Below are 14,339 nucleotides of genomic sequence, written 5' to 3'. Positions count from 1 at the left end.
GGTGTCTTGGCAGTCTGTGACACAGTACTGTTTACATAAAAATAATCTACCTCAAAGTTTTTGCCATGAATTCACACCAAACTTTTGTGGAATGAATTTTACTTTGCCAGTTACCTACTTTTCTGAGATGCTCAGAACTTAAAATTTTGAAAAATATGGAATACTAATACTGAGTGTAGGAACCCTGAATATAGATTTTTCACAAAGTAATGCAAATTCTACTTACAAGAGTGTTTCTTAAAAAAATGGGTTACTAATAACCTAAAACACACCTGAAATTTTCGGTCTGTTGTAAAGGTTAGAATAGAATAGCATAGAATAGAATTCAACTTTATTGTCATTGCACTGTCACAAGTACAAGCAACCACACACATTAATAGTAAACTCTGCAGAGAACATTTAAAAACATTTAGATTGACATCAATTTTATTTGAAAAGAGTACCAGTGGCATATTAAAGGGGAAAAGAAAATCCTCTGGACTTATTCTTCACACATAGTCCTGCTGTGCAGTGGCATAAAGGAAACTTATACAAGGATTTAAGTCCATTTCATAATCACTATCTTTGGTAGTTTGACTAAACCTTAAGGTAATCTTTATTTTAGAATGTAAAGTTTATTCATCAACTGCATCCTTGACTCGCTGCATAGCTTGAAAGTTACTATTAACTGCATTGAAAATGATCTATTTAGCATGAATTATTATGAGTCTGCTGTAAATTACTCATGTGATTGCAGTCCAACTACAATTAGACAAGATGCCAAGGAAAAAAATTCTTGCGTCCCTGTGGAATTTTAATTTATAAATGCAAAGCTGATTTACATATTGCATTTAAAGACTACACCACTTGATGAATTGGCAGAGAAGGAATACAATGTGTTCTTTTCAGCTTTCTCACAGTTTCTGTAAATACCTTCCCTGACAGCAGAACAAAGACACAAAACACTGGGATGAAAACGTGCAGGTTTCACAGTCGCTAACCTCATTTAGCAATCAGTGCTTCAAATTAGGATTATCAAATGTTGGTAATGTTGGTCTTTTCAACATTTTGGTAATTTGGAAATTTTGAGAACTGGAATGATTTGTCATTTCAGTCCAGGCATAAGTAATCACTACTTGTTCTCCCTGCCCATGAATCAGCCCAATTGTGTGGAACATAAGTAACACTCAAACAAGTTGCATGCAGTGAAATATAAACGTCGGGGCTGATGGAGCGTGTTCTCATCACTGTCATTAGCAAAGGGAAATAATCAGCAGAAGGAAATGAGTGGCATGAAATTTTCTTTTTTTTCAAATCATGTTACTCAGAAAATCTCTTGATTGCTCTCTTGTAGATTCCATTGATGACTGTCCCAGCAACTGCTTTGGAAATGGTGACTGTGTTTCTGGAACATGCCATTGCTTTTTAGGATTCAAAGGGCCCGACTGTGGGCGAGGTGAGTCATCTCCTCTCATAGTTCATATTTATTCCCATCATTCAGATATATTTTAGGTCAATATGATAATCTCTTTTATGGCTTTTATGCTTTGGGAAGAGTCATTTCTATCTTATTGTAACATTTAACTGTAATTCACACATTACAAATCAAGACCAAATTATTTATTTCTGCCTCTGTCTCTACTAGAAAAGAGCGTGTATCGTACAAGCAGATTTTATTTAATTGTTTTATGTTTAATGCCTTAAAATGATGAGTTATGTTTAGTTTTGGAGGGAAAAATCCACAAAACTCTACCACCCCTAGATGTTTAAAAAAAATACTGGTGCAGTTTTGTAGTTTATTCTTTTTTGTATTGCAATGTGGAAGAATCCTTGTTGACTTACTGTTTGCCTGTAGTATTGCAATGTGACACAGAAATCTAATTTTCTTAGCCACTCCTCTTCATTAGTCAAGTTATGTTTTGAAGACAACATCACCTTGCCTAAATTTCCCCATTTCTAAACTTAGAGTATAGTGGTGTTTTCCTTCGCTGGTATCAGATTTGTTTTATGTCTTTTGACCTTTAAATACTCCTGTAATATTCAAATACCAAAACTTTCAGCTATTAACTAGATTATGATTTCTGCTAGGCTGTAGATTTATTAACTTCTCTACTATTCTGTTTTTGATAACATAAACCATCTTGTTCTTTAATCTTGTTCCTCTTACTTTCAATTGAAAATACCATTCAGATAATTTCCCATTTTTAATGATTGATGACTAGTGCTAGCATATTAACTTATGCTAGCACAGCATTGTCCATTAGGTAAGCGTGAACGTGTTAGGATTTTAGGTAAAGTTAGCTATGTAGGTAATGCTAGCATCTTAGCTAATGTTAGCTTTTCAAGCTATTCTGTAGCATGTTTTAATTTCACACTTATGATAAATTGTCTAAATTTCTATAAATTGAACACAGGTAGCATTTGACTTTAACAGATTTTGTTTTCATTTGATTTCAAAAGTTTTAGGCTTTTAGTATTTGAACTGATTTGTACAGTTCAACAGATTATTCTGCTTCAGCTCAGTATTCAGAATTACATTCAGTTTATTGCATTCAGGCAGCTTTTATGAATTAGTAGAATAAGTTTAAAAACACATGGGTTTTCACAAAAACAAGTCTGGACAAAAATCAGAGTTAATTTTGCCACCATGTGTTGCGAGAAGGACTGCAACAGAATCACTCATTTGTTATAAGTCTCATTTTTTGTCAGATGAGGCTTTTGTTTTACAGTGAGCGCTCCATTTAAATGGATTTCTGTCCTTTGTTCTGTTCACAGCTGCCTGTCCGGTGCTGTGCAGTGGGAATGGTCAATACCTTAAAGGTCGTTGCATGTGCCACAGCGGCTGGAAGGGCTCCGAATGTGATGTCCCCACCAGCCAGTGCATCGACATCACGTGCAGTGGCCATGGGACCTGCATTGGGGGAACCTGCATCTGCAACCCTGGATACAAAGGGGAGAACTGCGAAGAAGGTGCTTGTTTTGAATGTTACTTTAACTTGCCTTAACGTAGTAAAATTCCACATAATATGATTCCAGCTCATAACATCCTATCATCCTATTAGTTAGACATTTAAAAGGTGCACTCATGTGTGGGGGTTTCTATTTTGACTTGATAGCTTGAACTCTTCAGTAGTGAAGGGAATATACATAAATCTATGAAATATACATCATATGTGACTTTGCCTGGTTAAATCAGCGTTATGAGGCAATATTCTGGTTGAAAACAGCGCATTTAATGTCTGAAGTTGAGACAATAAAGTCTGATGTTAATCTAGGGGGAACTCCACCTTCATTTGTTGCTGGATAAGGTTTGACTAGATAAGATTGAAGGAGCCATTGTGTTTGTCAGCTCTTGAAGGCTCTCATTTCAAGATGAAAAATGGACTCTGGGACTTTGATAAATGGGGTTTGTGACATCCATAGACCCCCATTCTATTTTAGGTGGAGTGTTAGCCATAAGGAGTGGAGGGGAATGTGCACAAGGGCCCTTTAACATTTTTACCTTTCTTCCATGTGACCTTCAGCAGAAATGATTAATTGCCAGGAGAGAGTTTCTTGTCAGTTAGCCTCTGATCTTTGTGTCTTGAGCCCAAACCATCTGCTAAGAGGCGAGAGATCCCGTTTGTCTAGCTGTAACAGTCTTTATATCCATTTTTTTGTTATGATAAAGGAGACCTGCCATGGTGTGGCCTACTGCTCTCAGAGGCTAGACATTGCTCCTACTTGGCATCCATTTGCCATCTCTGTGCACAAATAACTTATAGCGAGAATGCTGATTCTGTGATTGTGCGCTCCTGCGACCGTTGCTCCCTGGAAACAAGAAATGTCAGTGATGGAGCGATTAAGAGAAAAGGCTTTTTTATTGCCATGCAAACATGTTTATGGTTATGTCATGTAATATGACCACAAACCTCAATGTATTTTCTGAGGATTTTATATAACAAACCGAAATAGAGTATTATTTTGAACTTAAAGGAAAATTATGTCTATTTCTTTGTTTTTTGCAAACCTTTGCCAAGTATCTTTGTGACCAGGATAGGAGTGATTTATTTCTGCAGAGGGCAGTAGAACCACAAGGAGGAGGCAAATGAGCTCAATTTTCTTCACAGATTTCTTAGAAACTCAGGACATAGTGGCAAATTTTACAAATATGTAAAAAAAACCTAATTTTTATAAAAGTTACCTCCTGCAGCTTTAGTAGACATTGACATGACAATCCTCTGCAGCTGGTCTTGAGTTGCCAAATGCCCTTCTGGTTTCTTTTCTTATCAATGCAATACTCTCCCAGCCTGTCGATTTTAGATGGATGTCTTGGTAGGTTTGCAGTTGTGTCGGAATTCATACTACACTGTTCTTATTTTTATAAATAAAAAAAGTTTGTCATGTTATTTTCTCTACTTTAGAGTGATGCGCTATTTTTCCTTTCATAAAATTCTAACAAAAAACATGGAAGTTTTCCATTATAACATGACAAAATGTTCAACGCTTGAGAGATATGAGTTGCCTATTCACTGTTTACTGAAATAATGGAGTGTGCACTGAGCAATGTACAAAAAACAGAGGAAAGTAAAGCCAGTAAAAGGCACCAATGAGTTGGACCTTACAACGCTTTTTTACCGTACAAGTCTGTTTATAGACTTTTATTTACTCCTTACTTACATCCACTTAATGTAGGCTTTACATTTTTTTCTTTTTTGCTAAATTAGTGTGGCTTTTATTTTTTCCAGCTATATATTTAATAGGCAAAGCTGTCCCTTGAGAGAATTTTTGAGAGAAAATAAATGGAGAACGCCAGCAGAAGTGTGGGCTGAACCTGTAGGTTTGTGCCATAACACCAACTAAGCAAACAGCCATTTAATTTGCTTCCATGTAAATCTTTTCTCCAGCTTTTAGAAGAAAATTTGTATTTTCTGTCTGCTCCCTCTGTTCTTTCATTGTTCATGTGCTAAGCTGGTCGGTGCTGCATTTGAGCTGAAGCCCACTGCTGTTGTCATTCTGCTCAGGCTCGAGAAAAAAAAGAAAGGAAAAAGATGCCAGGATCCTTATGAAAAGAGAGAAACAGTAAGTGACTGGTGTGTCTAACACTCTCCCCTTTGTCGAAACGCTTTTAGTGGACTGCCTGGATCCAACGTGCTCGGGCCGAGGCGTTTGTGTCCAGGGAGAGTGCCACTGCTTCATCGGCTGGGGAGGACCGGGATGTGAAAGCCCCAGGGCCTCCTGCATGGACCAGTGCTCTGGACATGGAGCTTTCCTGGCAGACACTGGAACCTGCAGCTGCGATCCCAACTGGACGGGCCACGACTGCTCTACAGGTAAGCACTTCCATAATGAGAGGAAACATTGGCAGGGTTTCCTTTGTAGGAGCCAACTGAGCTCTGATTGCAAGGTAGAAAAACAAAACGATGGTATCAGGCCATCGTCTTGTTGACTGTTAACCAGTTCTTCTCAATAATGAAGCAAAGATATTTGCTCTAAAGAATAAGATTGAAATGCAAAATTAGTTTGAAAATAACATATTTTGATATGGCTTATTTTATTTAGAGGTGGGACTCGAGAATTTTTTCATTGAGTTAAGTGTAGGGTTTGTGATTAATTAATCACAATTAATCATATTAATCAAGTATATCACCAAAATAAGATTGTACAGTTCAAAAACCCTTTCTGTTGGTAATTTATTGAAGAAATAGTCCGATAAACCCAGCAACAAATATTTTTATTGTTTTCAATCTATTGTTTTCAGCCAATCAGATTTGGGTTATTCAACCATCCGATTAGTGCATAATGTTATTATACCTTCAACTTTTATTGATCCGGATTGATCATGATCAGTAATTCTTGATCATTTGTGTAATTACTTTGAACAAATACTTCTTTAAAAATGTGGACTGTGGATGCTGACACCTGTGCTGCTGCAACCTGCTCTGCATTGAGACAGTATTTTAGGCTTGAATTGCTCCGGTGATAGAATAAGTCCTCATACCTCAACTTGCACAGAACAATAGTGTTTTCCAGCAGCCAATCAGATTGTTTTTTGAAGAAAATATTAACTACCAGGGGCCAAAGAGAAGCAGTTTTGCCATCCATCACTCTTGTTTGCGGATGTCGCTCGTCTGTCAGATTTACAGGTGTACTTTAAACACAACACAGAAGTTCTGACTTGGGACTTTTGTATGTAAGGAAGAAAAATTGAATTAATAGTATTTATATTTTTCAGCATCAATAGTTATTTGCTAACCTCAGCTGGAAGTTCAACTTGAAATGTGTGCTTTGATCAGACGAAACTAAGATTGACTTTTTTCTGGTATGAAACAAATTGTGAATATGTGGAAAGGCATCTCACGCCCATTGGTAGGTAGGGTAGAAGATCTGTTATGTTTTGGGCATGTCTGTCGCCCAAAGACCAAAGAATTTTGTTAGAGTCAAAACCCTTTAAAAAAAGATAGAGATTTTAAATGAAAATCTGGTTGCCTTGACCAGAGAACTGAAAATGGGTCAACACTGGATCTTTAAACAGGACAATGACCCAAAACATGTCCAGATCAACACATAAATAATTCATCAGACACAAAATTAGACCTCTTTTCACAACCAGCTAAATCGTAAAGGAAACCTGAAGCTACAGAGAAGAAAGTTTAGACAGATGGTGCTGAGATTCTTCTCTCCGGGTTCTGAAATTTGGCTCCAAAGATTTTGTTAATTTGCTAATTTTATAAATATTTTTGCTTTGCACACATCGTTACCAAGGTATCCAATAAACATTTGTTGTGCAGTTTATCACAACAAAAAATGAAAACAACCTTTATTTTTTTAGAAACCTGTCAGTCTTTGATTAACTCCACTGTTGTGTGTAAATGCATTACTGCCTGATTACATGTTTCTTCTAATAATTATCAGGCTTTTCTGTCTGAGGTAAACATTTTGTATTTTCCAAACTCACAAATGCCTCAGTGATTCCCGTCAATAATCAGTTTGAGGTTGACAGTAAGCAATCAAATCTGGTTAAATTTTTGTGATATTTTTCTCTTGCCCATCAGAGCCTAAATTTATCACAACTGACAACTAACATCAACAACATGTAGCACAATTGATGTCTCAATCACTTCCTCTGTAAAATCCCATCACTCTTGCATCCAAATTTATCTCCCAGCTTGATTCAGATCAACTTTGCTAATTGCGAGGCTCAGCAGAGATGTGAGCATTGGTGATTTTCTTAATAGAAAATGTCTCGCGTAAAGGCATAAATTAGACTCATCAATTATCGGTTGGAAGTCCAAAGCTAGCAATCACATTTTTGTTGATTCTGTTCTTAATTTACATCTTTTATGGACGGTTTCCTACTTTAGTTTCTGCATGGTTAGGTGGCAGCTGCGATTGGAGGAAAAGATGCACAGCAAAGCAGGTATTCCGACAGCGGAATGATGCAAGTTAATGGTTTCTCGAGATCTTGCTATCTTCACAACTTTGCAACATTCACAGCTAAGAATTGTTTTTTTTTTCTTCTCTGCTCTGGAAGGATGTTTCCATTGTGTTCATTAAGTCCATAAGGAGAGTTCTCGCTTAGTAGTCAAGAAAAGGTACATTTCAACTAAAATTTTAAGGTAAAATATTCCATCTCACAACTGAAATAAAAATGAAAAGCTCCTGTTCTTACATCAGCAGAAAAGTCCCAAGCTGCTGGACATTATGGAGCTGTTGAGGTTGACACACCTCAACAGTGTAAACAGCTACAGCGACAGAAAATAGGAAACAGACAATTGTTTCCTATTTTTAAGAAAGAAAACCATAAAGTGTGTTCCAACTATCAAGGCAGGACAGGTTTATTTGTACGTCACATCTCAGCAACAAGTCAAATCAAAGCTAGCAAGAAACATCACGGTCTTTTGGCAAAATAAAGAAAAGTGATGAAAAGTTTGAATAAAGACTTTGATTAATGATATTCTAGATATTAATCAAAGGTAACACTAAACAAATGGATTTTTAACTTTGATTTAAAGTAAGTCTGTTTCAACACCTTTGCAATTTTCTAGAAATTTGTTCCAGATTAAAAGAGCAAAAAAGCATCACACATTTCAGGTGTGTTAAAGCATAGATGCATATAAACGTTGCAGGACCGGCCCTTGAGGACTGGAGGTGCAGATTCCTGCTGGTTGTCGAGCCTCAGATTAAGAAGAAGCTATGTGGTTTTCAACGTGTAACCATGGAACAATGGACCATGTTTTAGCTGAGAGGGCTCATGGGAATTTGGTTTTCCGGCATGCATTTTTTTTTTTTTTTTTTTTGTGGGACTGGAGAAGACTTGAGCAAACATCTGATTATTTTTTTTTGCCTGTATGCAACCCATATATGACTTATTTGTGGCAGTTTGAACGGCCCAATTCTGACCTGATCGCCCAAAAAGAATCCGATTTGTGCCACTTACGTATGTGGTGCTAAATGTATTCGATTGTTTTCAAAGAGTCTGCAGTCTGTCGCATTTTGTCTGATTGTTTTGGGGTCATAAGCCATTCACACAGAAGCCTAATTGCAGTCACAACACCCACACACACAAAAACATCTGATTTCAGCAAAGATTCAGAATTGAGCTTCAAGAGCTGTTGTGTGAACATAGCCTAAGATTTTTTGTCTCCCAAGGCAATTTGTAGAGGTAACTACAGTAGTAAGAGACGCAAAAAAACTTTTTGAACTTTGGGGCCACCCAACTATATGATGACCCAACCCACAACTCTGTTGTAATGAAAAACCACCCAAACTGTGTGGAGTGAAGTTTAGCCAAGTCAATGTGTGCTGATAGAGTCTAGTGGAAAGGGGCCATAAGTGTTCATTTTAGGTGTTTTTTGAAGACTGTGACATTTTGCCATATATATTTACTCACTATTCACATTCAGCCATATACAAGCTGGTAAAAATGAACATGTTTACAGAGTCTACCATGTCAATCTTCTTGTTAGGCATGTGTCACTCATGCCGTATGCAGAATGTTACAGAAATGGGAATGTGAACGGCCAGCTGAATAATTCCCCTTCCCACCAGGGTGCATGCCAAGACGCCATTTGTGAAGCCAGAAACGGCAGTGCGAAATCAGGTGTCAGGGTCTCAGCTTTGCTTTTTCACAACGATGTGGTTTTGTTGGCTTCTCCTTCCCATGAATTTAAGTATGCACCAGAGTGGTTCACAGTTGGAATGAGAGTCAACTCAAAGTCAGAATCCATGTTCTCAGTTGGAAAGAGATAGATTGCTCTATCCATGTTGGGGGCCAGTCTCTGCCCTAAGCAAAGGAATTTAAGAGACTTTTTGGCAGTAAAGACGACATAATGGTGTAGAAGATCACCGAAACTGATTCATCTACATTAATTTGTCTGCCACTTAGGTCTACAGTCAGTAAATTGATGAATAAATGCTAATGCAATACTTCTTGTGAAATCTGTTATTGTTTCCTTTCAGATATATTTGGTTCAGCAGGTTTCTGATGTGTTGATAATCAGATCCAGTTTTACAGCTTCAGTCTAGTTTAATTAGTATTCACATAATTCATTCTAAAATGAGAGCCTTAGTACAGCAGCAGCCTCTCTGATCCACGAATCCCTTTTGTATTCCAAGCAGACATGATGACCTATTAGGTAATCCTAAGGATTTGGGGGGAAATGGGCAGTTAGTCTGGGTGTGCCTTGCAGAGAAAAGGCTCTGTAAATGATGATGAGTTGGCTTTTTATCCTCCTTTATCCTGTTCATTGTAGAGCTTTCTGGGCTCTAATACAGCAGTAAGCTATGCTGTGGGGTTCTGCAGAAAGCTGCATATTACCTTACACCATGACCGAAAACATGGAAAGCTTTCAGAATACTTGAAATTGATTTCCTTTCTTCCTGTATACTTTTTATATGACAAACCTCTTTTCTCTGCTGTCTTTGGAGCTGTATACCAAAAATGTACACAGCATGTAGTAATTCTGTTACTACCAATAAAAGTATGCCTGAGGTTTTATGTATGTTTTTATGCCATTTTTACCATTTCCTCCCACCCAGAGGAAACTTTGTTTACACAATCCTTTTGTGCAACAGCTACCATAAAAGCAGAGGTGTTTCTCATTGTGTGAGCTCCTCTTGCCAAAGATAATGAGAGTTTATTTGTAGGTGGTAATTGCATCTTTATTATTGTAAAGGTTCCCTTTTTGTTCCAATTGAACATTTGTGTGAAAATCACGTTGGCTCTGGTTTCTCTGACCAATATCCATTCCAGTGAACTGCTAGCATCTGTTTTTTTCCCCTCTTTTCTTTAAAGCATGTGTGAATGAGATCTCTAGATGTTTATTTGGTTTATTAACGTCTTGTTTTAAATGTAATTTTATCTCGAGAGAATGTGAAAGTCGGCTTGCAAAATGATCAATTGTTGACATATTAAAACAAATGTGAGGTTTTAAGTGAAAGATCAGTTGTAGTGCACACTTGTGCAGGATTAAAAATGATGAATGTTCTTTAACATTTTCATAAATAATTCTTAACAATCTGAAGTATAAAAAATAGTGTAAAGAATGCACAACTTTGTAGGCTGGTTTAAAAATGTACAATGTGCATATGTGTTTAATGGGAAAATGTTCAGAGGGTGTGAAAACTTTTTAAGTCAGTGTAAATGTTTTATGAGTGAATCATTCCCATATGTTCTATTTGCTTATGCAGTAATCTCTGTTTGTGCGCTGGCTGTACTCAAAGCTCTTTGGAGGCAATTATCCAGACACTACTAGCATACTTAATGCATCAGAAGTCAGATATGAAATTAGGACTTGCAGAGTTTTTGCTGATCTATAATTAGCAGAGCAGGTTGAGATTCTTTATGAAAGCTTTTTACACACGGTTACCATGTTAAAGTTTTTGACTGAAAAATAACACTCAGATTCAATTTGTTACAATGGCAAAATAGGCACCGCAAACGCTATAATTGACTTATTAAAAGATTTTACCTCCAGTTTGGTCCCCTGTGGTCATACATGAATTGGTTTGGCTAATAAGCCAGTAATAATATTGTTCATTGTTGCCCATACTACTAAGCCCTCTTTTACCACAGAATAGTTAATAAAGAGGTTAACATTTCAATGAGACACAGAAGTAATCTGTCAGTGTTTAATTTCTTTGCGCTTTATACTTGTCATGCTCTCCCTCGAGTTCATGAGATGAGGGTAAAGTCCCGGGCTCTATCACACCCAGACAGGGAGGTCTTTCAGCTGCCATACAATAGCAGGACCAGACTTCACTGTGGCTCTCTGTCATTCTTCTGCAGTTCATAAATGTACCTCCTCCTCTGCTCAAAAAGCTCTAAAAAAGAAAATGGAAAAAGTATATTGACTAAAAGACTGGAGCACTTTTTTTTTCACTAACAATTGTACATTATAAGTAAGTACGGATTTTCACCACAAGATTTGGCAAAATTAAAAGCTTTCAAAAATCTCTGAAGAAAAAGTTTTATACTTTATTGGTTTATGGTCTGATGACATCACAAGAGGCACAAAAAACAGGGTTATCAGCTGGATGTTTATGAATATTATAATGGATGATTGACTTTTCATAGATTTAGGTCCATTTGAGTTGCGTTTGACCTGCAACTCGGTCTATTTATTTTTTTCAGACTTTAAATCTGATGATTCACAAGCCAAAATTAATACTACTGTGGATGGCAAAGCTGAGCAAACTTTCATTATCTTCAGAAATTCATCACTTGCCATAGGCCTTATGTGATGTCACTAAATGTATAGTGCTTTTAGAAAGGACCTATAGATTTGTATTCATGTTAACATTTTTTTAAAAGTGCAAAGCAAAACACTAAAATTAGAAACCTAAGACAAAGGTAAGACCAAGAGCAGAGTGTATCGAGACCAAGTTAAGACCAGCGCCCCACTCTAATATTAGGTAATGTTAGCACGTGCACCAAGCTAGTTGACAAGAAATGGAAAGTTTCTTAAAAAATACAGTGTATAATCTACACAGACAGTGTAACTTAATATGTTTAGCTAGTTGACTAAATCACTATGTGTGACAGGCAGAGAAAGAATTTTGGTACAGAGGCAGATTGCTAATGTTAGCTAGCTAGCTTTGCTAACATCACCTACGCATAGCTTACTTTTCTTTGAGCTTCCTTTCTAAGAGACTATAATAGTTTGTTAGTCACCACAGTCTCTCTGAAAGCGGAGCACCGTGGATTTTACGGGTCACTGTATTCTTCCTACTGGAAGTTGTTTTCCAGATATTTTCTTTGATTCTTAGTAGCCAAATTGTATTGGGCCTACTGATAAATTTGCAGACATCTTTTCTCAGACCACTACTGTTCACTTTCTTGGGGTATGTGGAATGGCGTGGGACAAAAATACATAATTAGCAATGAGTCAATGTTATTGCTTGGATTTGAAACCATACATTTTGCATCCAGTGAAAGCAAAAATGTTAACACATAAACAGCTATCACAAAACTGTAATAACTGCAAGTTTATCACAGTTTTGATAAACTGGCAGTACTCCAATTGTACTACAACAATTGGAGTTGTAGTACGGTACTCCAATTTTGGAGTACTACAACATTAGTATCTAAAGTGAATTTATTTAATTTTAAAGAGAAGTTGGCTGCAGGATAGCTTCAGAAACTGTGGAAATTGATGAAAAGTCACCCAAAGCAAATGTAGCACTTCATTTTGTAATTGTCCTTTTTAAATCTTGTCCTTTTTAAAGTGTCCTTTTTAAATCCTGCAGTGGAAAATCACACTTCATTACGTTCTGTTTTAACTGTCAGTAAAGGGGTTGATTATTCAAGGCTTGGAGTGTCAAAAGCTAGCAACATCAGCATAGTGCTTTCTTTTTCCTGTGATGTGACTTTTACCATTCAGTGCTTTTGTCACCTTAGTTGATTGTTGTTAACTGCTGTATAGATTTAAAAAATCAATTGATAATTGATTCTGATAAGTTGTCTTTGTAAATTAATTGCTTCACCTAATTCCTTGGGATATAAAGGAATTCTGTTTGAAATATTTGTCAAAAATATTTTAGATAGAGATCAACATATTTTTTCCAATCTCTTTATGAATACATTTATTGAGTTTACTACTCATTCAGAAAGGTTGACCCCTTATTTTGTAGTTTTAGTAACTAAAGTCTTATTTTTTGGGGAAGGGGGAAGCACAAAAAGTTATAACATTAAATGCTTTTTTTTTTATATCAACACATGTACCTTGGATTTTCAAGATAATTTGAGTGTGAAAATGTGGCAGCAATATGTTTTCAGTTTTTGTGAAACAAATTTTGATTATATTTCATTCCATTAATTCAATGCGAATTGTTAGATTTGCAGCACAAAAAAATGTTTTCCTGTTGTGGAACACAGAAAAGGAAATTTCAACACCAGAGAATAATGAAAAACAACAGGCTGCTTTTGAAAAATATATTTTAAATTGGAGTTGATAAGATAAAAATACAGAAAGTACACAGAGTTCTCTATTTAATATAAAATGCTCATACCTTATAGCAAAACTAAACTTATAATTGACCCTTTGACAATTATTGCAAAAAGTTTGCTATTTACATCAGCTTACCCAAGATAATGCAAAAATAAATTGGATAAAAACCTTTCAGAAAATGTCCATGGACTCCGCTTTCTACCGTCTGCTTCAGCCCACGGCCAAACCGGTGGCAAAGCCTTTAACTGTGCACTGTTTTAAAGTGAATAATGTTTGAGTTTTATCTGAATTAATGGACTGTTAAATTTGTAGGCTTTTTTTTAAAATTCCATCTGTGTAGTTTGTTTTTATTCTTTAGCCATTTTGTGGTTCAAATAAGGAGAAAACATAAAGAACAGAAGAAGTGAGGAAGAATAAGTCTGCTAAGGCCACACAAATCTTGTCTCCTCTCGGTAATGGACTTATTAGATTTGTATTGTCAAAAAAGGATTGTCCCTATGAGGTGCAGGAATTTCTTTTCAGCTGCCATCAGACAAGGTAGTGGAGCGTGGCCGCCTTTCTTTGACAATAACTTCTGGATTTGTCTTTTTCTCTCCACCTCTGCCTTGTCCCATCACCGCCCTGTCTTCCCATTTCCTACCCCCACCCCTCCTTTCTTTCTCTCTGTCGGTCTTTTTTGTCTTCCTCTGTGTCCCTGTCTCCCACAGAGATTTGTGCAGCCGACTGTGGAGGCCACGGCGTTTGTGTTTCAGGCACCTGTCGCTGTGACGACGGCTGGATGGGCGCCGGGTGTGACCAGAGGGCGTGTCACCCGCGCTGCAACGAGCACGGCACATGCAAGGACGGCAAATGTGAATGCAGTCCTGGTTGGAACGGAGAACACTGCACCATTGGTATGAAGAGAGGAGGCTGGGGTTTTGTTAAGGGGAG

General features: G+C 37.0%; 1 protein-coding gene across 10 annotated transcripts in view; it reads left to right on the top strand.

Moving 5' to 3' along the window:
• The window catches only part of tenm4 (teneurin transmembrane protein 4), a 216,871-nt gene that overhangs the window by 127,242 nt on the left and 75,290 nt on the right, over window positions 1–14,339 (top strand). For all 10 annotated transcript variants that reach the window (XM_023351438.1, XM_023351436.1, XM_023351435.1 and 7 more), the window contains 4 exons: window positions 1,334–1,435; window positions 2,755–2,949; window positions 5,091–5,291; window positions 14,117–14,302. In XM_023351438.1, coding sequence (XP_023207206.1) covers window positions 1,334–1,435; window positions 2,755–2,949; window positions 5,091–5,291; window positions 14,117–14,302 — 684 coding nt within the window. The remainder of the gene's footprint in view (window positions 1–1,333; window positions 1,436–2,754; window positions 2,950–5,090; window positions 5,292–14,116; window positions 14,303–14,339) is intronic.

The sequence above is a fragment of the Xiphophorus maculatus genome, chromosome 18 (assembly GCF_002775205.1).
Source record: "Xiphophorus maculatus strain JP 163 A chromosome 18, X_maculatus-5.0-male, whole genome shotgun sequence".
Lineage (NCBI taxonomy): Eukaryota > Metazoa > Chordata > Actinopteri > Cyprinodontiformes > Poeciliidae > Xiphophorus > Xiphophorus maculatus.
The sequence above is the reverse complement of the archived record's forward strand: the minus strand, read 5'-3'. Positions and strand labels throughout refer to the sequence as shown.